Here is a 24133-nt window from a genome sequence, read left to right as displayed (position 1 = left end):
CTTGTCCTACTTGTGAGGATATTGTTCTTCGGTAATCATTTGTAAAAAAAATGAATTTCTTTAGTGTTATATATATATATATATATATATATATATATATATATATATATATATATATATATATATATATATATATATATATATATATATATATATATATATATATATATATATATATATATATATATTTCTTTGGTTATAATTTTTAATTATCATAAGTTTTCCAATTTACATAAAGCTTTTATGATATTGAATATTGAGATTTGTCCTAATTCTGAGAATATCGATCTTCGATTTTTGTTCGGATCGAGATATTGATATTCAATAATTATACTATTTTTAAAGAAAATTTATATTTTTATTACTATTTAAACCTTTATGTATTTCTTTTATTACAATTAAAAATTATGTTAGATTTTTCAATTTGAAACTTTAAAAATAATCATAAAGAATCATTATAAATTATGACATTTCGTTTGGATTAACATTCAAAATTTAATAATTACATGTCATTACATAAAATAATTTATTAAAATAATAAAAAAATAAAAACATTGAGGATCAAACTAAATTTTTAGACACAAACTTATAAAAAAAACAAATTCTTTTACAAAGAAATAAAAAAAACAAAAAGGAAAGTTAATACCTATTATAAAGTGTCTAAAATATAATTCTTTATATAATTAAAATTTGGTTCAGTGAGATATTTTTCACAGATCGTGCATTTTGAAGTTTATTTAGTTCTTAATATGAATTATAAAATCTGAGAGATTACATATTTTATTATTGAAACTTGAATTATTATTTTAGATTCTTCAATTTGAAAATCTTTCGAACAATCTAAGAGAAATTAAACCTCCAATTCATAATTTTTATAAAATAGAAAAGATAAATTAATCATTTTAAAAAATTGGAGTGAAAACAGAAATCATGAAATATCGAAAAAAAAACTTAAATTTGTAACATCTAATAGATTTTTGGTAACAGATTAAGAATATAAAAAAAGAAAAAGTATTAATGCTAGGATTCCTCCTTATATGAAACACGAGGTACAGATTTAAAAATATTTACAGGAAACTCAATTATTCTAGGTAAGTTTCTTTTCAATTAAGAACAATCAACTGGTGATCAATAACTGACTTACTGTTCGTGATGAACTAAAATTATCAATTATCTGGTTAATCGCTCTTGAACTGAAAATACTTCTAATAATTTGAATATTATTTTTCTTACACATTATATTGAATATGCTAAATATATACTATATTTACAGTGGTGTGTGAAAGAATCAGTATGATTCTACATGTTTTTTGTTATCTCCCACTGCAACTCTGCTTGTGAGGGAAGGCCTCATTGTGACAATTGATGATTCATTAGCCCCAGCTTTAAGAGCAGCTTTTGCAGCTTCCAAGAACCTCTTCACTGCATCTTCTGCGTACCTGTTTGCTTCTTTCACAGTCATGGTTTTACCAATGTTTGGGTAAGAGTTCAGTACATAATCACCATTCAGCTGTGATGCAAGCTGGATCATTTCCACTTGGAATTCTGAAAGACTTGAGTCTTCTCTTGGTCCATGATCCCTTAGTGTCTTGATATCCGGAAGAGTTTCTGTATAAATAGCCATAATGGAAATAATGTTAAAAACAATAATGCATGAAATAAGCATATCACTTGCCTCAAACAGTTCTTAATGCGAAATGACAGATAAAACGCTCTGTGTGCTCTATTTTGGATGCACATGGTTGGTGTTTCAATATACTTCCAAATCTGGTTTACATACAGACAAAAGTGGCAACTTACTAGCTTTTTCTCAATGCAGTTACCATGAAAGACATACGAAATTTCCAACACTATTCAAGTTTCTCAAAAGAACACCAAATTGTGAAGTTAGCTTTTGGTGATAGATCAAATTTTCACACAATCATTTCTGGTTAGGAAGTTGCTTAATTTGGATGCAAGAGACTACAAATGAATTCACCAAAGCACATAGTAGTTCAAAGGGCATTGGTTGCTACCAGAACAAAGTATCAAGAATGCTGGAATCAGATGTAATGTAACAATCGAAGAAGTAGATGCAAACCTGGACAATCGTTTCGAGGAGTGTCACGAATGTGAAAGTACTTTTCAAAGGTACCAGCCCATGCATCTCTCTTTGTCAAGAAATTGGATTTTAAATTGAAAAGCTTCTTCACTGTGGCGGGAATAGATGAATGCTCATACTGAGAATATGGAGTTGGACCCTCTGCTTCATGAATCACTGCAAAATTTGGCCTCAAGCAATAAGCTACTATCTTACAACTCACAAGCCTACGAGCATAGATTTTCTGAGAAGTGAGAACTACAGTATACACAAAGATTACACCAAAACTACACAAGTACACAGGAGCATAATTCAGTACATCAGTTTGAAGTATTACAAAACTTTTTTCCAACTAATACTGATAACGGTACACACACATAACTCCATCAAGTGCAAAAGTGAGTATATTTATAAAACTGTCTCAAAACTCCAATATCAGTACCCACCAACTGGCCAATTAACTCCATGTCAAGACCCAAAATGACATCAACACGGGCATGTACTCAATAAAAAACTGCACTGAAATTCCAAGTCCAACAACAAAAACACACTCAGCACCAAGTCAAAATACCCTAGCAACCCAACAAAGCCAAAGCACATTCAACAAACTGAATCCATAAAACCAAAACAGAACTGATTAAAAGTGCAAGACCTTGTATGATTACTGTTTTCTAAAATTTGTTTGTCTCAACACATCCATACTTCTCCAAACTTTTATATATTAAAAAAATGTCTGAGATCTCATCTAGTTTTGAATAAATCAGATCCACATCTGAAAGTTTTGTCCCACAATCATATCTCTATTTTCTTAACACTTGTTCCCTGAAAACAAGACGAAAACAATCTACCTAGTCCCGTTTTTCGGATTTTTAAAACACTCCTTCTAGAAATAGTATTCAAAATATAATTTAAAAAACAGCTTTTTAAAATCAGACAAAACCCAAATCATCTAAATTATCCAATACAACCACAAAAGCTCAAAAACTTCAATATAAGTTGTTCCCTGAACACACTAGAACAGATGAAAAAACATCTGCCGTCTGTTCACCACCACAACCTCTGGATAAGAACACTACAGACATGAAAGTTCATTAAAACACCTGATTTAGAAGCAATTTTCAAGTTTGCATGAAAATCACTATAAAAAAAATCAGTTTTTCAAGCAAAACCCAAATCATTTCAAATCTGAATGAAGCAACAAAACTTGAAAAAGCTCAAAATTTTCGATCACATACCAGTACCCTTCTCGATCCAAGGTGAGATAAGAAAAGTGGGCACCCTCACCCCCAACCTATCAAACCCAAAGTAATAGGGTGGAGGTCCAATGATCCCATCAGGGTTAGGCACGCCCTCCACCGGCGTAGCCACATGATCGTAAAACCCTCCATGCTCATCATATGTAATCAACACTGCCATCTCCTTCCACTGAGGACTCTTCCTCAAAATCTCATACACCTCCTTAACAAACATCTGCCCCTCCGCCACGTCATGCGAGGGATGGTCGTCGTTGGCCGGCAAAACCTCCACGTCGAAGTACCTCTGTTCCACCACCACATAGTTCGGGAGATTCCCCTTCTGGGCATGCTTCTTGAACTTGAGGGCGTAGTCGTGGAACTTCACCGCGTTCTTGATCTTGCGGAGGCTCTTGAAGAAGAGTGTGGCGGGAATGTTCTGGTAGTAGATGCCGAAGGTGAGGCCGTTCTCGTTGAGGGAGTCGAAGATGGTTTTCTGGGGGAAGCCGAGGACGAGGTTCTTCTTGACGTTGCTCATGGCGCCGTGGGAGGTGGCAGAGTGGATGTAGAACCGGTTCGGTTGGGTCGAGGCCGGAACCGAAGCGAACCACTTGTCAAAAACGGCAAAATCGGTGGCCAGTTTGGTGTAGACGGGGAGGGTTTCGGGTTTGAAGCCGCTCATGACTGTTTTGGCCATGCCGGGAAGGATGAACTCCGCTTGCTGCGCGAAGCCGTTCATAGGGGCCGGATTTGCGGTTGTGTCGTTCGATCCGAAGATTTGCTCGCGGATTGCTTGGAACGAGTGGCCGGGGTCGACGTCGATGAAGAGGGCGTCGTCGGAGACGGTGACGGAGGGGGAGGCGGCGTCCTCAACGGAGAGAGGGTTCGATTCGGTGCCGGTGAGGCCGTCGATGTCGGGGCGCGAGGGTTTGAGCCACCCAAGGACGTGGTCAAAGGAGCGGTTCTCCATCACTATCACCACCACGGTTTTTATCGGACCGGAGAATTTGTGCTTCTTTCCGAAGCTGACGGAGATGAGGAGGAAGAGAAGGAAAAGTGACAGGGATACTCGCCGGAGAGCCATCTCCGGTGAGCGGAATTAGAAAACAGTGAAAGAAAAAGTGATAGTAGTTATGAGTTAAAGTTGCTTAGTCGAGGTCATAAAGGAGATGCAGTTAAGTTACTTAATTAAGAGGTGAGTGAGGGGTAATAAAGTAAAAGACGACACTGCCTTGGATATGCCTTCAAAATAAGGATCTTTTGTTCCTGTCTTTGTCTTTTGCTTTTCTACGAAACACCCAAAACTGTGGAGCTTTTTTTAAAACGGAATGACATGCTATCTGTTTGCTGATTTTTATATTTTTTTTATAAGAAAAAAATATGACTAATGTGAAAGGAGATATTCTCTGGCAGTTTGTAAAACTTGCGTAACGATACATTATTGGAAAACGTAGTTTTGTTGTTTTGTGCAAAAATATATATATTTTACTGAAGTCTTACTTCAAATTCAAAAGAAAAAAAATGAGGATGATGCATTTTAATAATTTTGAAATAAAATTCATATTTTTTCTCAATTCAAAAAATTTTGTTGAATTTATAATGGTTTGGATGTAGAATAATCTGTAAAATGAAATGAATTACGGTGTAGAAAAAAAAAATACTCAAATTTCACCAAGGAAAAGAAGAAGAAAAATGAGTCACCGTTGGTGCTGTTAGGGTTTGGTAAAAAGGGTCCTAATTCAACTCCAGATTTTAAGTTGATAAGGTAAGCCAATCTTTGAAATAAGTAAACAAAATGTATAAATTGAAAATTCTGGTAAAAAATAATTTGATCATGTGTGATATTGTTGTGTAACGTTAAAATCGCCTTTTCTATGTGTAAAATAAGAGGAATAGTTCAACCAACCAAAATTTAACATTTCCATAATTTCGGAAAAATAAATCTTAGTTTAATCTTGCAAATTTACATCATTATCTCTTTAAAAAATCTCATTACCAAATTAATTATTTAAAATAAATATTATTTCCAAAGCACTGAAAATGGTAATTTAATTTAGACTATATTACGTTTTATAAAGTCATATCGCCCTACTTCTTAATTCTAATTAATACGTGACCTTTTTAGAAGCCTAAACCTAGACCTTTAAGTAAATCTTTTTAAAATAAGTCAACAAGAAAGTAATGAATCTAAATATATATATATATATATATATATATATATATATAAGTATCTCAATATTTTTAAGTTCTTAAATAAAATAAGACAAACTGAAATACAGTATCATTCATAGTTTTCTTAACTTTTACAGTTCGTTACAAGCTACATATTAGTAGCAGAATAGAATATTCAAATTAAACTGTATTGTATTAGTAGAAGTAGTTTTTGTGTTTGAAGAACATTCCTAACCTATTTTATAAAATAAATGTTCCTAATATTCTAAAACGCTCCTTTGAACACACGTTTTATTATCAATTAAAAATAAAATACAAATACAAATTTCAGGTGTTAGGATCTTATGATTTTGAATAAATTTCAATTAACATTAAAATATACATGAAAAAGAGTTTGTTAGATGGTGATATCTTTTATTTATTTATTGATTTTGAATTAGTCAAATTTGAATAGTTTGGTCATATGGTACTGGTATTAGTATTATAGTACTGTGAAAGTTTGTTTGCACATGAATAACCCTTTCAACCAATTGGCCATTGATGTGTATTTATAAGAGGTGGATTTAGACATGAGGTGACTTGTTGAATAAAATACAAAATTTTCTTTCAAATCATACATTAACCTCAACATTTTAATATAAATGTAAAAGGTTGAAGGTAGCAATGTGGATCAGTTTAGTTCGTTTTTTATTTTCAAATAGAATATATATCATTATTTATTTAATTGATTTATATATTTAAAACAGACCAATATAAATTATCACATAAGTTGTCAAAAAATTATTAAAAAAATATTTTTTCTAATTTTAAAGAGTTCAGTAAAATGCAAATATATGTCCAACAATATTTCCAGCTCCTCCACTCTATGGCTCTCCTTCTTCCTTTGCATAAAAAGCAAAAAAGAAAACTTAGATTTAAAAATAATAATAAAAACTTAAAAAAAAACCTCAAATAAATTAATTTTTTTAAATAAAAGTTCCTCAAGAAAACTTTAACACTGTGATAGTTTATCATTCTTCATCTTCCATGTCCATAACGTTGGACGTGATCTTTCATTTAGCAACACATTTTTATAATCAATATTTTCTCCATCATCTACGACGGAAACACAAATAATAACTATATATAAATTTACAATAAACACAAATAATAACTATATATAAATTTACAATAAAAATAATACAATAACAAATAGTATCAAGTTAAGTAATTATCCATAACAACAAATTCATGCTTTCAATTAGAAGTACACATAGTTGTTTTCACATTCTCAGACTCAATGTTAAATGAAGATTCAGATGTCACATTGGTTATTAGAATGCTTAACAAGTCTTTAGTCATTAAAAATAGATAAAAAAAGTCTTTGACTATTTATTTTCCACAATTCTAAGACACTCATATGCTCCAAAAAAATCAAAATATAGAGTTGATTCATCTAAATATGTGTTAAGTTGAGCCCTTCCAGATTTATTACTAAATTGATACTTGTGCTCTTTTAATTCGTATTATAATATAATAAGTTTGTAAAATGCATAATGAACAATTGCAACAACTAAAACTTGAAGTAAAAAATAAATAAGCAATCAACTTACATTAAAAAGGCTTCAATGAGAAGCGGATAAGGATGAAGATTGTGCATGTTTGCACTTTAGAACATTTGATGATGTTGGCACATCTTTACTATTATATTGCTTACATATTTTTTCTTGATTTTTGCCAATTTATCAATCTTTTCAAAGCAAGAGATCAATGTTTCTAATTTCATTTTTGGGTCTAAAATTACTCCAAAAGCAAACACAACGCTATATTCATCCCAACATTTTTCAAATTTGACCATCATCAATTTAGCCATATTCTTTATGACTTCACCCCATCCTTCACATTTTCAATCAACAAACTTTGAATCCTCCAAACTTGTAAAAAATAGAAATTGAATGTAAGATAGCTTGTGGCAGAAATTAAGGTTGTAATATCATAAAAAGACAATAAGAACTTTTGAATTTTTTTCATCCCTCTCACACTTTCTCTAAAGGGAAATATTTGTAACATTGATCAACTAATGGCAAGCTCCATAAAACACATTGATACTATAAGGCACTTTTGAGCATGAAGTATGTGAAGTATGTTGAGTTCCATTGTGTGGGGACATCAAGAGACAATATGTTATAAAATAATAATTGCAAAAAGAAACGTTAGTTTTAAATGTTGGCGAAATTAATGTTCATAGGTGAATAGTTTTTATTTTCTCACTAAGGTTCATAAGTGTCAACTGTGAGTGATTGTTTTACTCTCTTTAGAGTTCCTTCTAGTTCTATCAGAAATTTTTGACAAGTTCCTAGGGGAGACTTGCACAATACACCGCGGATAAATACCTAAGGAAAGTGATCTACACACCTCGGGAAATTTTGTTTGTGATTTTGTCATCTTTTCTACATCAATATTAAGGATTTATGACTCACATCAATAATCCACTTCCGGACATGTCAAAATCGAGGTCTTCTTTGGATAAAACTTGCGGCGTTGGCAAGAACGTGTGTCTACCCTTTTAGACGAGTACGAAGTCACTTTTTGCTAAAAAAAATGCTCCAAAAGGTACGAACACAAACTTGATCACAATAGGAAAAATAATTTTCGAAAATCTACTCCCAATGGATCTAACCCCACCTTTAAGAAAAAAAAATTACTTTATATATGAAAATTTGGGTGCTCAAATGTTATTAATGAAGTAAGTTCTTGTGATTATATTGTTAACTTCTATAATATAGGATAAAATGTTCTTTTCGTGAGAAATTATTAATGCTCAATCAGATGTGATAGTCTTATCTTTCTCTTATTTATCAATTTCAACGATTTCAAATTGTTTTTCAATATCATCTTTTTCAAATCTCATTTTCGTAAAGAGGAATTTTAAAATCTTGCTCATCCATTATAAATTTTAATTTAAGTTTTTAATTACATGTTACAAATGAAATTATAAATATGTTCAACAAATCAAGTTCTAAATAAATAAATAAATATTGTATTGATTATTTTTATTTCATTCTAAATAAATAAATATTATATTGGTTTTGTTTATGTTTTTTTTAAATTAGTTAATTAATATTTAAATTTTTGGTTTCTATTTGATCCAATATTATTTTAGTCTTTTTGTAACACTAGATATATTTTTGTGTACTTTTTGTCTCTTTTAACAGGTGATATTTAATTTTAATCTTAATATGTAATCCATTTAGATGGTCAACAATGATCAAATAATGATAGGATTAGTAAAAAAATAACTTAGCAATGTGTATTTTTATGAGTTTTTAAAAAAACTTGTTCATCAAGTATTTTATCCTCTCCTTTCTCTTTTCAAGTTCTAACCCCTTGAGTTATCTTTTTTAATATCAGAAAGTGCCTATGTAATCACAGTAGCAAGGTATTTCTTTACATCTGATCAATTTTCTTAAAAGAATAAGTTAGTTTTTACTCTTTTCTTGAGTTATATGTTTCCTTCCATGCATATGAGCATTCCTGACGTTATGCCTTCCTAGTCTTCTAGTATGTTCTTTGTTGATTAGTGGTTCTAATTGTGTACCTTGATCATGTTTTTGTGATATGTATATACATATAGAGTTCTTTGAGCTGAGTGAGTAGTTTTGATCTCTTACCACTGTTTGAGTTTCCAACCGGTAAGGGAAACTATATGTTTGTTTATAAGGCTTAAGAAGATTTGTTAAATTTGAACTGGCGTGCTTTAATTAAGAAAATTGATTGAGTTGTGAAGTTAGGATCTATATAATTTGCTGAAAAATCCCATGATGTGGTAGTGTGATTGCTTGAAATTGATGTAAATGTGTGTTACCTAAAATTAGAAAAGTATTATTGTGAATTCCTATTGAATGTTATTTGTTTTCATCACTTGAGTGGTTATGTTTGAGATCATACTCAGTTATAAGATATTGTGGATTTTTGAAGCAGTAAAAAGGGAAGTTTTTGGTTGGTTTTTGGTCTAATTTAGGGTTTTGACAAGTGAAATTCTAAAAGAATGTGTTTTAGGAGGGAACTTGGGATTTAGAGTCTGTTTGTAGTCAATTAAGACTTATTTAGCCACTTAGTGCACAAAAATATGGTTTGTAATATATAAAATCTATTTGGTGGTAATTTGGAGTAGTTAGTTTGATTAGATGAACTAAATACTTGAACAAGTGAGCAAATTGATATGACCTCTCAATTAAAAACCCACTTTCAAATCAATTTTGTGCCAAAAATACTAGATTGATCATTTGAAAAGATATTGAGTGCAATTAGATCAGGTAGCTTAGTTTTGTAAACTCTAATATGGCGCTCAACGGTAGCCTAGCGGCATTCAAGCGGCAGAAAGTCGCAAGGTTTGGAGCTTAGTTGCACATAGGTGGCCTCAGGCGCCAAATTTGCGAGAAGAATGACACTCAACAACAAGTGCCTTTGATAAACTTCTTCTTTTGACATTCCTCTTACTTCTTGGGTCTTTCAAATCTTTGATTTTGGCATATAAGCTTCTTGTGATTATTTTAGGTACATTGTTTAAGGTATGTTCATTAAGATGTGCTATGTGGATGTTTACCTTGTTTGCATTGAAAATGTAGTGAAGGTTAAATGGATGTTGCATATATGAGTTTTGATTCAAAGTTGATATGAAATAACTTGTGAAATAGCACATGATGCTATAAGGATTTCAAGGAGAAATCCTTAAGAAGGTTGTGTATTAGTGTATGTATTGATATAGGATATTCTAACTCTCTAAATAATCTTCAATCTCGTGAAAAGTAGTAAGATGTCCTTAGTTTAATGGTTATTTTTTGGTCATAGATGTTTGACGAATTAACCTCAGAGTGTGGTGGTTGTTGTTGCACCACCTCCAGTATGCCCTATAGTTTGATATCAATGCATGTATTTAGAGTCTAGAGTAAAATAATTGGATGTTTATAAAAATGGTTAGTTATTGATCCTATAATTATGGTTATATTATTGAAAATTTGGATGTTACATAGGGGAGAGGGAGTACATAAATTCATTTTAACTTATAAAATAAGATAATTTATGTTTTTTACACTTTAATTAAAAATTTTCACATAATTAAACTTGATAAAATGAACTTTTGTAACTTTATTTAATTTAAGTTAAGCTTTAAATCTTTTTTATTTAGTTTTTATTCAAACATTTTTAAAAATTTTAATCGAATCCTTACATTTAATTATTTTGATTAACTTAGTTATAAGTCATAGAAGTTATAAAGAAGAGTGATGATTTAATATATTTTTAATTAAACTAATAATAAAAATAATTTGTTTTAACTTATAAATAAATTTACCATTATACTAAACACATTTATAAATAACCAATTCATTCAATACAAATCAATATTAACTCTTCTTATTTAGATTGAAGCATAGCACTTTCAGCAATCCAATAACAATCCATAATGGATAGAATCATATTACAAAAATTAACCAACTCGTGTGAGGTGGATTGCTCACCTTTGCTTCAAAGGGATCTAAATTACTAAAATAATTATTTGGCATTATTATCACAATCTAAAACTATACGACGATAAGTAGCGTTGGTTTACAATTCCGTACAATCCTTTCCAAGAAAAAAAAGCCCAGTAGTGGACAAAAATGTTTTTTTTATATATATAATAATTTGATTCTGAAAAAAAAATATTAAAATACAATTTTGAATTAAACTTTCTTTAATAAAATATTCACATAATAAATATTATTATGAAGATTGACATTAAAAGAGAGAAAATCAAAATCTATTAAAAAGAGTCAACACTAATAAATCTTAAACTCAATTTACATAAATAGTTGACATCACAAAAAAAAATTTATGGATGTTTATCTAATATGAAATTTAGAATTACTTTTTTCAATACTAGACTCAAAAATACATGATCATACTTTAGTATAAATAATTTAACGAAGAAAAAAAATCCTTCATTCATCTTCACATTTAATACATTAGTTTGAAAAATAAATAATTTTGAACATGACTAGCAAATCGTTTATGAGATGTGATATTACAAATTGCCAGTCATGCTCAAAAATACTTATTTCACAATAATGATGATTTACCTTCATCTTTCATTCCATTTACTTTGTTGAAAGATGCTTGTTTAATGGAATTGTTGATATTGGCAGAAGATGAAAAAAGAGAGCATGCTACTTTCAGAAATTCCTTTGAGATAGGAGAAAGTGTTGAGGAATCTTGTGTTTCCATTAGATCATAGTGTTCATCCCACAACATCTATTTATAGAGACACTATTCAACAATTTCACTTCAAAAATTCAAAATATCAGTACTTACTTGCAATATTACGTTACAGTGAACAGATTTTTTTCTAATTATTAAGTATTAAAATTTGTATAGCTGTAACAGCACCAAAAGATTTTGCTGATAAAAAAAACAGAACTAAATATGAAGTGTAGCTCAAAACTCATATTTATTATATCTAAATATATCTAAATACATCAATTTTGAAATCAGCATGAATATTATTTCAAATATTATCTAAAGATTAAAATATGTTGTTGATTTAAATTTGATTTGACTTATCTCACTCACAAAATAACTCGTGAAGTTTAAATATATTATTAATTTTAAAATTGTGACTTATTCAATATCTCATATTTTTCTGTTATTTAGAAAAAAACAACAAAGCTTTTAGTTTGAAAATTGACTTTATGTGAACCCCATATTCTTTTTACTTGTATGTAAAAGATTAAGAATAAAATACTAAAACACTATATTCATATTTTAATACTGTCTAACGTATGTATGACAAATTACAGATACGTAATAATATATTATAATTTTTTATATTGAACAAAATAATAAAATAAATTATCTGAGTTTCAAATTGTCATATTCAATACTCCATACTTTCTAGAAGACTAAACTACATGATTGATTTTAAAATTATATTTTGATGTGATCAAATTAAGTATCATCTCTATTTTTACATGTTATTGTTTAGTTTAGGGTGATTTTGGTTTTAAAGATTAGTTTTTTCTTCTTCTAATGTATAGTTTTGAAATAGATTAGTTAAAAACAATAATTACTGTAATCACTTTAAAAATATGTTTTAATGGTTGTAACCGCAGATTTTGATGGTTAGCATTATGTTTGAAATATAAACAAAATTAACAAAAAAATTGTTTAAAAAAAATATCTTGTTCAAATTACTTTTGTTATCTCCTATGACATTATTTGAAAAAGTCACAGAAAAAAAGTTATAATTTGATGAAGATAATATGTTAGCAACTGACTTGTGAAATTAATTATAAGACTCACGAAAATAAAGATTCTTTCAATGTAGTTCCAACAACTACTTTTCAAGTTTAAACATCTTCTATCTTATATATTAGGTTTAATCCTTTTCGATATCCCTATTTGTGTAGGAATGTCTCAGATAGGTCCTCGTTTCGTAAAGTGTATCAAAATGGTCCTATGCTGAGGTGTCCTTTAATTACGAGGTGGCATGGAATCAAAAGAGTCTTGTTGACCAGCTTTGACTGATTCATAACGTGACCAGTGAAGACCTGCCACATGTCAACCCCTTTCCCACCCAAAATTAGGGTTTCAGATAGGGGAAAGGAGGAAACCCAGAAACCCTAGCCGTCAGCCACCTTGAAGCCACCACTGTCAACCTTCAAATCGTCGCTATCCACCATCGCAGAAACGTGAATCGTATCAGCCACCAGAATCGCAATTCCTTCGTCCTCCGCCACCAAGCGTGATTCGATCTCCTTCCTCGCAAGCTTCGCCGCAACCTCCCCCAAACCAGAGATGCAAGCCTCTCCAAATCGCGCCTTTTTTTTCGCATCTCGCAGCTGCTTCGCCAAACCTTAGCGCCACAAAACCGCCGTGAAGACACTGCCATGATCGCAACCACTAACCTTCAGCACCCTCGCACCTGTCAGAGAAAACACGCAGAAACCCAATCACAGAGAAAATCAAAATCGCGCAGCTGTTGGAAAGCCATGGCGCGAATCATCTTCTCCTTCGTTCATCTCCACCTGTAACCACAATGATCAAATAATGATTTTTCAGATCGGATTGGGTTTTTGGATATGCAGGTCTGAGATGATGATTGGGAAAATGAATGGTGGCACGGTGATGATGACTTGTGGCTGGCAGTGCGGTGGCACGATGTTGTTTGCGGTGGTCTGGGGTTGTGCGACGGTGATGTTGCCGACGACGCTAGGGAGAAGATAGTAAGGAGACGCCAGGTCATAAAAATTTAATTTTTTTAAATATAAAAACTCACCATTAAGCCAGGTCAACAACAACATTGTGCCACATCAGTCATCTCAATAACCACGCATCAATTTCTTTAACGCCGTACAGCTAACTTATCGGAAAGGTCTGAATTGATCTCAATTTTCAAAATTAAGAATCATTTTGATACACTTTAGAAAACGAGGACCTATATGAGACAATCCTACACAAATAGAGATGTCGAAAAGGATTAAACATATATATTAAGACCACCTTAAATGTATATATGATGGTGACTCAAGATATTGACGTGGAATTTGAAACTGAAATCTAGTTCATGATTTGTTTTTTTTTTAATAAATGCAAAATAATTTAAATATTGTTTTTTTTAAAACTATATTGAAAAAGTCATTTCAAGCACATTTTTTAAGACATTTTATTTTAAAAATTATAATTGAAAACCAAAACTAAATAAAATTAAACTTTTTTTCTCAATAACTTACTATTCCTATCTATTTTCCACCTTTAAATGAAAATGATTATTTTATCAAATTTATCTTTTATGTGATTTTTTTAAAATTTAATCTTTTTAAATTTGATTATTCTTTTTTAACTTAATTATTTTTTAATTTTTATAAATAAATAAAAACTATTTATTATAAAATTATAAAAAAATATATTTAATTTACGTAATAAAAATAATAACAGTTTTATTATTTTTTATTATCATAAAAAAACATACACATGCTAGTTTTCATTAATTAAATATAATATGGATTGCTCCATGTTAATCATAAGTTTCTAAATATTACAATCATATTATTGAAGTCAAATAATAGATTCTCATTTTTATAAAAAAAAAAGAAAAATATTTTCACTGTTTATTGTTTACAACAGACTTTACAGAACACCCAAGCTATGACATAAAATGCAGAACAGAAGACAAAAACTTGCATACCCTGAAATTCAAGCTGATGAGTGTTCCTTAACTTGGCAATCTTACCCATTTGGGTTACAAACAAATCATACCTTCCAATCTCAACAACCTAAAACCTTGAGCATTTCAAAATGGAAGAGGGAAAACCTTGTCAAACTAACAGCTTCAAAAAAGGAACATTATACAAACGAGAGCTGTAGTTTCACTGTCTGAACAATCAATGAACAAAGTTCCAATGTGAAATTGATTATGCCGATACAAACTTATAGCCTTTACCATCTTCAATACCATATGTCTTATGCCTATTCTTCCTTCCATCTCTTTGAGGGAAATTTGCAGAATGGTGAGAACCATTATGAGTGTGAGAAGATGTTCTATCTGTAAAATCTTTGCGGATTTCCCACAGAACCTCTGCACAACTCTTCATAGATGGTCGTGATCGCCTCATTGGTGCAAGGCATTGGAAAGCTAGCTTCAGAACCTTTTGTACTGCTTTGTTTGATGCTGGACTTCTCTTTAGTCTTGGATCCATGGCAATCACAACTTCTCCTTGTTTCAACAACTGCATTGCCTGCATGGCATGCAACCTATATCAGCTCAGAGTTCATTGTAGTGCACTTTGTTCTCACAATTTCATTGCAATGATCATTATAAAACACAAAAAGTGGCATGCTGCATTTTATGTTGTTCACAAATCTAAGTCTAACTTGCTAAACAAACTAATAGCTTCTCAGAAACATAGTTTATTTAATCTTTGAAGTTTAACACAAAATTGGAATTCATCCTTGTATGAAAATTTGATACATTTTAGTTCTCAGACTTTAAAAATGAATAGATATAATCTTTATCAACCACATTTCATACTAGCATTGTTTACCTCATTTGATACGTTCTGGCTTTGGTGTTAATATGGAAACGCTTTGACATGTCAACAAAGTTTAATGTAATTTGGTTAAAAGGACTATCTATTCTTTTTAAAGTTTGGATCAAATATCAAAGTTTTGAACAAAGAAAAATTTCAATTTCGTATCAAAGTTCAAGGACTAAAAACATACTTAACCCTTATTTATTTATGAGATATAGTTTAACCAATAAAAAATTATTCTAAAACCACTCATGTTCTTATAACCTAGTTATTTTTGTATGCATTGGATAGATTGGACCAACTTACCCATTTAATTGTAACTCTCTCACTAAGAGGTCTCTTTGGTTCAACTGCATGTCGTCCTGTCATCATTTCAACAAGCAACACACCAAAGGAATAGACATCACTCTTTTCAGATAGATGATGCGTTCTCATGTAATCAGGATCTATGTACCCAGCTGTTCCTTTTATTTGAGTTGAAATATGGGTTGCAGCAGGGTCTTCTGAACCCAACCGAGCAAAACCAAAGTCTGCTACTTTGGCCCTTAGTTTATCAGTGATTAAGATATTTGATGCTTTGATGTCCCTATGAATAATTGGATGATCTGTCAACCAAACACATACATTCTACATTAAGAACACAAACAAGATTATAAATTATTACTTTATCAGGAACACTTGTAGATACATTGCAATAATTAAGCCATCCAAAATTTGTTGTAACACACTTATCATTCTGTAATCTAATTCTAATGACACATACCTGTGTACATGTGAAGGTAAGTAATTCCATGAGCTACATCAATGGCTATGTCCAGACGCTCACCAATTTCAAGTCCATTTCCCCGAAATCCTGCATTAACAAGTGACAATTTTTTTTATGTCAACATAGGCACATATGTTTGGATTAAAGGTTGCAAACTTAGTTCAACTTTTGCAAAAACAACCAATATCTTGCTTATACAAAAACTACTTTTAGACAAAAATTGACTTTTGAAGACAACCAAACATGTCACAAAATTGAGTTTACTCTTCAAACTGGTTTGGAGCGTCCACTATTTGATAACTGTACAACAGGGCAGTGTATAAACTATGAGGGATTGCTGAAATCATTAGAGTTTCTTTATAAACTGGGCTCACCATCTAAATGTTCTCGAAGAGTTCCATTACTAACATATTCAACAACAAGAATCTTTTCATCTCCATGCTCCAAATACCCACGCCACCTCACAAGGCTCCTGTGCTCAATATTTGACAAGGTGTTTATTTCATTCTTGAACTCAGCCAAGTTCTTGTTCTGCAAATCCTGTCAACAAACATTTCCTATATCAGGCTCATTGATAAAAGCTAAAGATAAAACATGATCAGTCTCACATATTACGAACATGCTTCTCTAACTTCAACTTCAATTGAAAAGAGTCCAGAAAGATGAACATCATTATGTTATGTGATACCTTCCTGGCACGCTTCACAGCCACGAGGGATCCATCATAAAGCCTTCCCCTATACACTGTTCCAAACGCACCTTCCCCAATCTTATTGTCCGGAGAGAATTTTGCTGTTGCCTTGTAAATTTCCTCAAAGGTGAAGTTCCCAACTCCAAGCTGGCTACTTGAAGGGCCAGATGATGCAGAGGATTGAGAGAATACATACTTTGATGAACTCCTAGAACTATCAGACGATACATCTGCGGAAGCTGCAAATTACAATGAAATTTAGTTTTGGGAAAACCCATCAAAACGCAATCTCACAAACACATGACCATGCCCTAAGCTAAATAGAAAACCCTATAAGCATTGACAATCTTTAGATAAACAAAGGGTTGACTTGACCATGAACGGATACACTATGAAATCAACTCACATAACCAAATTGCAGAGAAGAAAGCACAGATCTTTATTCAAGAAACTTACACGATACCCCTCCAACCTTGTGTGTGGTCTTTCCGTCATCACTCTGAGGGGCTTCTGAGGGAATTTTTTTTTTCCCAGATAGAAAAAATGAAAAAAAATTCTTGACGGAATTGAAATATGTCAGAACAGAATGGTTCTCAACACTGCGCTTCCCTGTGCCATTCCCTGCACCTCTATCTTGGACACCAACATTCCTTTTTCTTTGATTAGATTGATGCAAACTGTGAACTGGGGTTTTCTTCATTTGCAGAAGCTAATGCTATTCCATATCATCTCTTGTAACCAAATATCAAAAGGAAGATGATCTCAAAGGCTTCCATTTCATGCGTTTTGTTCTTCCAATGTGAATTTGCTTCCTGCAAGTTGAAGTTATTATTTTATAACTAAAAGTCCTACATTTTACATCCCACAGGTCAAAGGATCACCAGCCAAGAAAAAAAAAAAAGCATTAAAACCATTCCAGGTCCATGGCCAGCTGGAGTTTGACCGGAATGTGGCATTCATAGTCAGCACGCGGTTTTCCTTTGATCCTTCCTAATAACAAATTGTTATAAACTATTCTACTGTTTCTCATAATGTGTTTTTTTGGAGGTAACATGAAAGACACAAGTTATTGGTTATGATCAAACGAATTTTTGATATAAAAAATGTTTAACAGTGGATCTGTTTTCTTTTATTCTGAAAAGTGGTTCTATTTAAGTATTAGGATGAGATTTTAATAATTGAGAAATGAGTAATCAACCTTTGTTTATTTCTAAAGTGCAAATGTTTTGAAATGGGTCACTGTTTTAACAGATGGGTCAAGTCAGAAAAAGTTAGAATTTAAGCAATTTAAACTGTGAATGTAATGTGGGAGAAGGTAATGATAATTTGTCATTTGAAAATAATGATGTTGACCAGACTATGATTTTTTTTTTTTCAAAACAGCAACAACTACGACCAAGAAAGTACTGATGAACAAGATGAGTTTGGTATGTAGCTGTCAGTCAGAAAATAAGAACATGTCTCGATTTGTTGTTTTTCTTGTAATGGAAGAAAAGACATTGTTTGAGGATTCCTGGAAACTGACAGAATTTCTAGGTAAGAAGAAGGAAAAAAACATTCACGAAAGTGAGCCAGAAGACCATAAGAGTGACATGTGATTGATTTACAATGTCAATATACGGAAGAGGGTCATCTAAACAGTAACTAGATCATCACTGTTTTTGAATTATAGTGTTGAATATGCTTCTGATTCAAACAAAATTGTTCTAAGTGCGTGTGATTAATAAAACAGAAAAAGTCACTTACTAACAACTTGTATTCACGTTATTACTTACAAGAATGGAAGATTTGGAGATAGCGGAGATACAAGATTTTGTTCATGTTTTTTTTTTTTTTTTTTTAGTATATTATTTGGTTCCTAGTTTTCTACTTTTAAAACAATTTATTATTGTCCTGTATTTCGTTAAAAACGGTTCCATAACAGTGTAATAATGTGTCAACTGTGACCTGTCCATTTTGTTATGACACGACAACTCTGATCCAATTGATGTGGCAATGTTAATGTAAAGGTCAGAAGGAATCGTGAAACCCTAATTTCCCTAAAGCCAGAAACCTTTGTGCCACCACTGTGAAACCCTAGTTGTCGCCGCTAGCGCAGAACGAAACGCGCCACCACCAAACTCTCAGGCCACCATCTCGTCGTCACCACCATAAACACAAACATACAATTCGAAGCAGAGAAAAGCAATAGAAAACCCAGAAATCAAACCCAAATCGCCTAATTCCAACCAAATCCTAGCCACCATGAAACCCTAAATCGTGCTGCCAGTAATCAGGGCAAAATCTCCACCATGCATCGCAACTCACCACCATCAAGCAAGAACCGAATCGAAATCCATAACATACAAACCAGAAATTCCAACCCAAAACATGAACAAGAAAATCGCAATCGCGACACCTAGAAACTCAATTCACACCTGCAGCAAACCATAAACATACATAATCGCTACCCAAATCGCAGAAACCCCAGTTCGCAAGCCAGAAACACAGAAACAATGTGCCTCCATGCATCGTGCAAGAAGCCTCTTCATGTGTCCTTCATCTTCGTCTTCTTTGCAAAGAGTAAAAGCCCAGAACGAGAGCTTCTTCTTTGTTTATCGTTGATCAAACGCGTTGCCCCACCATGGGTTGCCGCGAGTCAGGATTAGGGATGGCAACGGGTCGGGTTGGGCACGGATAGTGTGATACCCGACCCCGACCCGCATATAAAAAATTGTACTTGTACCCGTCATGCTACTTGCCGGATACCCACATAAAAAACCCGCGGATTTTTTCCAACCCGCGGATACCCGTTTCAACCTGTAAATTTTTTTAAAAAAATAATACATTATGACTTTTAAAAAATATTTAAATTAAATTGAAAAAAAAAACATATGATTTTCTCAAATAAAATTGGGTTAATATATTTTTTCTTCAAAATGGGCAAGGTCTAAACTTTTTTTTTATAGTTTTCTTCCATAACCTTTAAGATGGGCCAAGCCCAAACCCTTCTTTAGGGTTTCTTCCTTGTTTTTCCTCTTTTCCTCTCCCATCTAGTGTGGCGGTACAAGGGAAGTCCCTTGCAGCCAACTACTTCTTTCCTATGAAACGAGCTCAATCAATATACCTCACACCGTAGGCCGCCAAGTCTTTTTCCCTCCGAAAGACGAAACGGAAACGGAAAGAGGAAGGAAGCTTCATGAATCTGCGACGCCAGGATCCAAGAACAAGCCAAAGTCACCGATGATCATCACCAGGGAGAGCGTCAACACGCTCTGCGTGCACATCCTCGACGTAGGCAGCGGCTGCGACGTGTTCGACAACGTCGCCAGTTACGCGTGACGGCAGCAACGCGTGATCTGTATTTTGAGCGACAACGACACCGTGATGAATGTTACCCTGTGCCAGGTGATGGGTGGGAGAGTTGACCACGACAGGACCGGTGACTGTGATTGCAGCGTCGTTCACCAACGTGACTCATCAACGATTAGCCTTAGAAGAAGAAGAGAGACAGGTTCAGATATCTGGTGGATGGTTGAGTGTGTGACCCTTCGAAATTGAGATTAAGGATTTGAAGGGTGAGACAAAATACAATAACTTCGAAATTGAGATTTAAATTACGAAGGATAAAAAGTGTAATTTTATTTTCATACGGGTAACGAGTATCCGTGGGTACGGATAATATGATATTTGAACCCGATCCATTAACAAGCGAATATTAAAATATCCGCTACCTATTACCCGCGGGTACTAAATATCTGTAACGATATCCGCGGGTACCCGCAGGTACAGGTTTTTGTGTCATCCCTAGTCAGGGTACAGAATTATGAAGGTTCTCTCGCATAAACATTGCACAGGGTCACAGTTGCCATGTAATAAAAAATTGAACAGATCACAGTTGTCACATCATTGCACCGTTAGGTTTTCAACATCGTAAGTCAATAAGACTAACTTAAACTATTTTTAACAAAATATGAGACAATAATAAACTATTTTTAAAAGTAAGATAACTTTAAACACAACGCCCTAAATTATGACCAAATGATATATTTAATATTTTTTTTACCAGTTTTATAAGGTATCATCATATCTATGGAAAAAACAAAAATTCTTAAACACGTGTTGTGTCTATAAAACACAACAATATGAAAAGCACATACGATGGGTTGAATTGAAGTTACAGATTTTTCAATAGAACAAGCGTCACTTCACTAGAAAATAAAATCTGAAACTATGTTATTAGAATGATTGACCCATGTGTGAACCTACTCACTCAATTTCAAGAAAAATTATATTCATACTACACTTTCTAACAATTTTATAAGTACGTTTCTAATTATTCAAAATTATTAAAATCACAGAAACAGAATATGTGCAGCCTCTTCCATTATTTAATAAGTTCCTACCCTGCTTAAGTTCTGTTAACTTTTAGAAAAATTAATTAATCAGAAAGTATAATATAATGAATGAATATATCAAAGCATGTGTGAAGAAAACATGAAGAGAATATATCGATTTAGACCTATTTATTATTTTCACTAACTTCAACGTAACGCTTGGGGAAAATGGAATGCCCCTTTCGTTTGACTTTTCTTTGCCACTTTGACTGGTCTTATAGTAATTATCATTATTTTAAATAACAGACAAAGTATTTTCAACTTCTTAACCAAAAACTTAAATTAGTATTTTTTTTATTCAAGATTCAAATACTTCAGAAATAGAATATAAAAGTTCATATTGTAAATCCATTTTTGATGGGTTAAATTAAATTTAAATTCATATTATAAGCACGGGTTATTATAAAAAGTTAGATTAGAAAATTTTCTATTGCTATAAATAATTCTTACATATCATTTGTCTATATATGCTGAAATCTCCAAACCCAATGCTTACAAATAAATAAATATACCTACATATACTAATCGCCAATATAGACATAATTTCCTAGACTTACCCCTATGGCCCAGCCCTCAAGAAGGAGAAAATGGACCATAAAATAATAGGACCACAGAAAACATGGACCGGCCCAACAATCCTTTAAACCCAAGTCTAAAATTCTAAAATCAATTCAATACTGTTGAACAAATTATTTTCCTACAATGTACCGTCACCATCTCAAATAATAAAGGCATGTTTAATAGGCAGCAGAAAAATTAGCTGAATACAATGCATTCATTTTCGAAATCTAAAGATTGAAAAAAGAAAAGTTCCCAAAATAACACGAACCAGAATACAATATTTCATCGATTGATTTCAATTGAAGTTGCACAGAATATGCAAGCATACTTTACAGCTATCAGTGAACATAAGCATGCCATCAAATCAACAAAACAGTAAGATGAACTCTAAAGTACAATTCAATAGAAGTTAGCAATATTCAGCCTCCGAAACCGTAGAGAGTCCTTCCCTGTCGTTTGAGGGCGTAAACAACATCCATAGCAGTAACCGTTTTCCTCCTAGCATGCTCGGTGTAGGTAACAGCATCACGAATCACATTCTCCAAGAAAATTTTGAGAACACCTCTAGTTTCCTCATAAATCAAACCGCTGATCCTCTTAACGCCACCTCTTCTTGCCAATCTACGAATTGCAGGCTTGGTTATGCCCTGAATGTTATCCCGAAGCACTTTCCTGTGCCTCTTAGCGCCTCCCTTTCCCAAACCTTTTCCACCTTTTCCACGACCTGACATCTTCTCAATGCAAATTTGCTAGACTTTGAAATTTTATGTTTCGAATTCAATTGCGATTGGGGATTAGAGGGAGATTGGGCGTATTTATTAGAGCGGGAAGAGGAATCTGGTGTGTTTTTGAAATCTGATCTCCGACGTTGGATTTGAAATTAATCGACGGTTATAGTTCGTGATCCGCGGGACGGTAAATCGACAAGTAAGGACCGTGGATAAGTTATTTCAATGGTAAGAGATTGTCTTCTAAAGCGGTACGCGGATTGCGACTTTGTTTTGCCGAATTCAGTGGCATCACTTTTTATAATTTTTTTAATTTTAATTATGTTTTAAATTTATAACAAAGTGAGGTATATTTTAGTTGACTTCCAAATAAAATATTACAATCCACTGAGCATTTAAAAAAATTATATGTTTATTTACATTCTTGTAAACTTTTTTTATATATTTTTTTAAAATATTTTAGCTTTACCTACGTGTCATTATGTGATTGGTTCAAAATTACTCCATAATCAATAATAATAATCATAAACACTAACATGGACCACTCACAGAATGATACGTAGATAGTGTTAAAATCTTGTCAAAAAAATATTGTTAAAGCATTATCATTTTTTTTATTAGTTAGATGAGGTAATCATTATTTTATCTCATTATTTTGTATAATTGACATTTATAATAATTTATAATTTTATATCTTATGAAATTACAATTTAATAATTTAACTATTTCAATATATTCATATAGTTTACAAATTGAGGTTTGGAGGGATAATTTAAATATTTATAATTATCTGAATTATTTTTTAAGAATAAAATTGTGATAATGTTTTAGGTTTCAAAGCTAATGATGTCATTTGACGAATTTAAAATTGAAACATTGGTATTTTAATGGGAATGAAAATTCTCATTACTCTCAACTAGGCGACATGTTTAAGTACATTTAAAAATGGCAAAAATACATGTATATACAAATATTCACAAATAAAGTATGTTATGGATAGTTGGTATGTGAAGGTATGTATTACTCACAAATAACGATAGATGAGTATCTTAATAGCAGTTTATAAACGGGTCGAGTTTAGCATACTCGCAAGCATCTGATAGCAACAAAAAATAAAATAAAAATTAATTTATACTTTATTAATTAAATTTAATTAAAACTAAAAGTAATTCATATTTTATCAAATTAAATTTAATTAAAAATTTAATTTATATTTAATTTATATTTAATTTAATTTATATTATATTTTATATATGTTTTGTAATTTTATTTTAAAAATTTATAAAATATATTTTTTAAAATATTTTCAAGTATTCACGAGTACCCATAAGTTTTAAATTACTCGCAAATATTTTTTAACCGAGTGTCCATAAAGGTAGAGGGTAGACACTATCCATGTCCAATCCGACCATATATGAACTCTATTTGAGCTCTACAAACTACGTTTTACTAGTCAAGGTCGGCAATAGAGGATAAAGTCG

The 24133-nt window shown here is 32.1% G+C and overlaps 3 protein-coding genes across 3 annotated transcripts; all 3 read right to left on the bottom strand.

Moving 5' to 3' along the window:
- Nucleotides 1–1188: 1188 nt before the first annotated feature.
- Nucleotides 1189–4611, bottom strand: LOC108343479 (non-specific phospholipase C1). Its single transcript, XM_017581794.2, has 3 exons — nt 3316–4611; nt 2081–2257; nt 1189–1608 (listed from the first exon to the last, which is right to left on the bottom strand). Exons 1-3 carry the CDS (start codon nt 4394–4396, stop codon nt 1289–1291), a joined length of 1578 nt encoding a protein of 525 aa, XP_017437283.1. The 5' UTR covers nt 4397–4611; the 3' UTR covers nt 1189–1288.
- A 9915-nt stretch (nt 4612–14526) lies between these two features.
- LOC108341959 (calmodulin-binding receptor-like cytoplasmic kinase 2) lies at nt 14527–17876 on the bottom strand. Its single transcript, XM_017579658.2, has 6 exons — nt 17444–17876; nt 16985–17226; nt 16671–16836; nt 16294–16383; nt 15837–16135; nt 14527–15236 (listed from the first exon to the last, which is right to left on the bottom strand). Exons 1-6 carry the CDS (start codon nt 17685–17687, stop codon nt 14913–14915), a joined length of 1365 nt encoding a protein of 454 aa, XP_017435147.1. The 5' UTR covers nt 17688–17876; the 3' UTR covers nt 14527–14912.
- A 4306-nt stretch (nt 17877–22182) lies between these two features.
- Nucleotides 22183–22723, bottom strand: LOC108343074 (histone H4). The gene has a single exon (XM_017581123.2). The coding sequence runs from the start codon at nt 22653–22655 to the stop codon at nt 22344–22346; it is 312 nt and encodes a 103-aa protein (XP_017436612.1). The 5' UTR covers nt 22656–22723; the 3' UTR covers nt 22183–22343.
- Nucleotides 22724–24133: the final 1410 nt, after the last annotated feature.

The sequence above is a fragment of the Vigna angularis genome, chromosome 6 (genome assembly GCF_016808095.1).
Source record: "Vigna angularis cultivar LongXiaoDou No.4 chromosome 6, ASM1680809v1, whole genome shotgun sequence".
In the NCBI taxonomy this organism is placed as follows: Eukaryota; Viridiplantae; Streptophyta; class Magnoliopsida; order Fabales; family Fabaceae; genus Vigna; species Vigna angularis.
Note: the sequence above shows the minus strand (reverse complement) of the source record. Positions and strands in the feature narration are given on the sequence as shown.

What these genes read in the sequence shown, in the direction of transcription:
- LOC108341959 (XM_017579658.2), bottom strand. Translation starts at nt 17,687, where the DNA reads ATGAAGAAAACCCCAGTTCACAGTTTGCATCAATCTAATCAAAGAAAA. An exon ending in CAAGGTTGGAGGGGTATCGT is followed by an intron (nt 17,227 to 17,443) that starts GTAAGTTTCTTG and finishes TGTAATTTGCAG; the next exon opens with CTTCCGCAGATGTATCGTCT. An exon ending in AGAGAGTTACAATTAAATGG is followed by an intron (nt 15,237 to 15,836) that starts GTAAGTTGGTCC and finishes CATGCCATGCAG; the next exon opens with GCAATGCAGTTGTTGAAACA.
- LOC108343479 (XM_017581794.2), bottom strand. Translation starts at nt 4,396, where the DNA reads ATGGCTCTCCGGCGAGTATCCCTGTCACTTTTCCTTCTCTTCCTCCTC. An exon ending in TTGGATCGAGAAGGGTACTG is followed by an intron (nt 2,258 to 3,315) that starts GTATGTGATCGA and finishes CAAATTTTGCAG; the next exon opens with TGATTCATGAAGCAGAGGGT. An exon ending in TCCTCGAAACGATTGTCCAG is followed by an intron (nt 1,609 to 2,080) that starts GTTTGCATCTAC and finishes CTATTTATACAG; the next exon opens with AAACTCTTCCGGATATCAAG.
- LOC108343074 (XM_017581123.2), bottom strand. Translation starts at nt 22,655, where the DNA reads ATGTCAGGTCGTGGAAAAGGTGGAAAAGGTTTGGGAAAGGGAGGCGCT.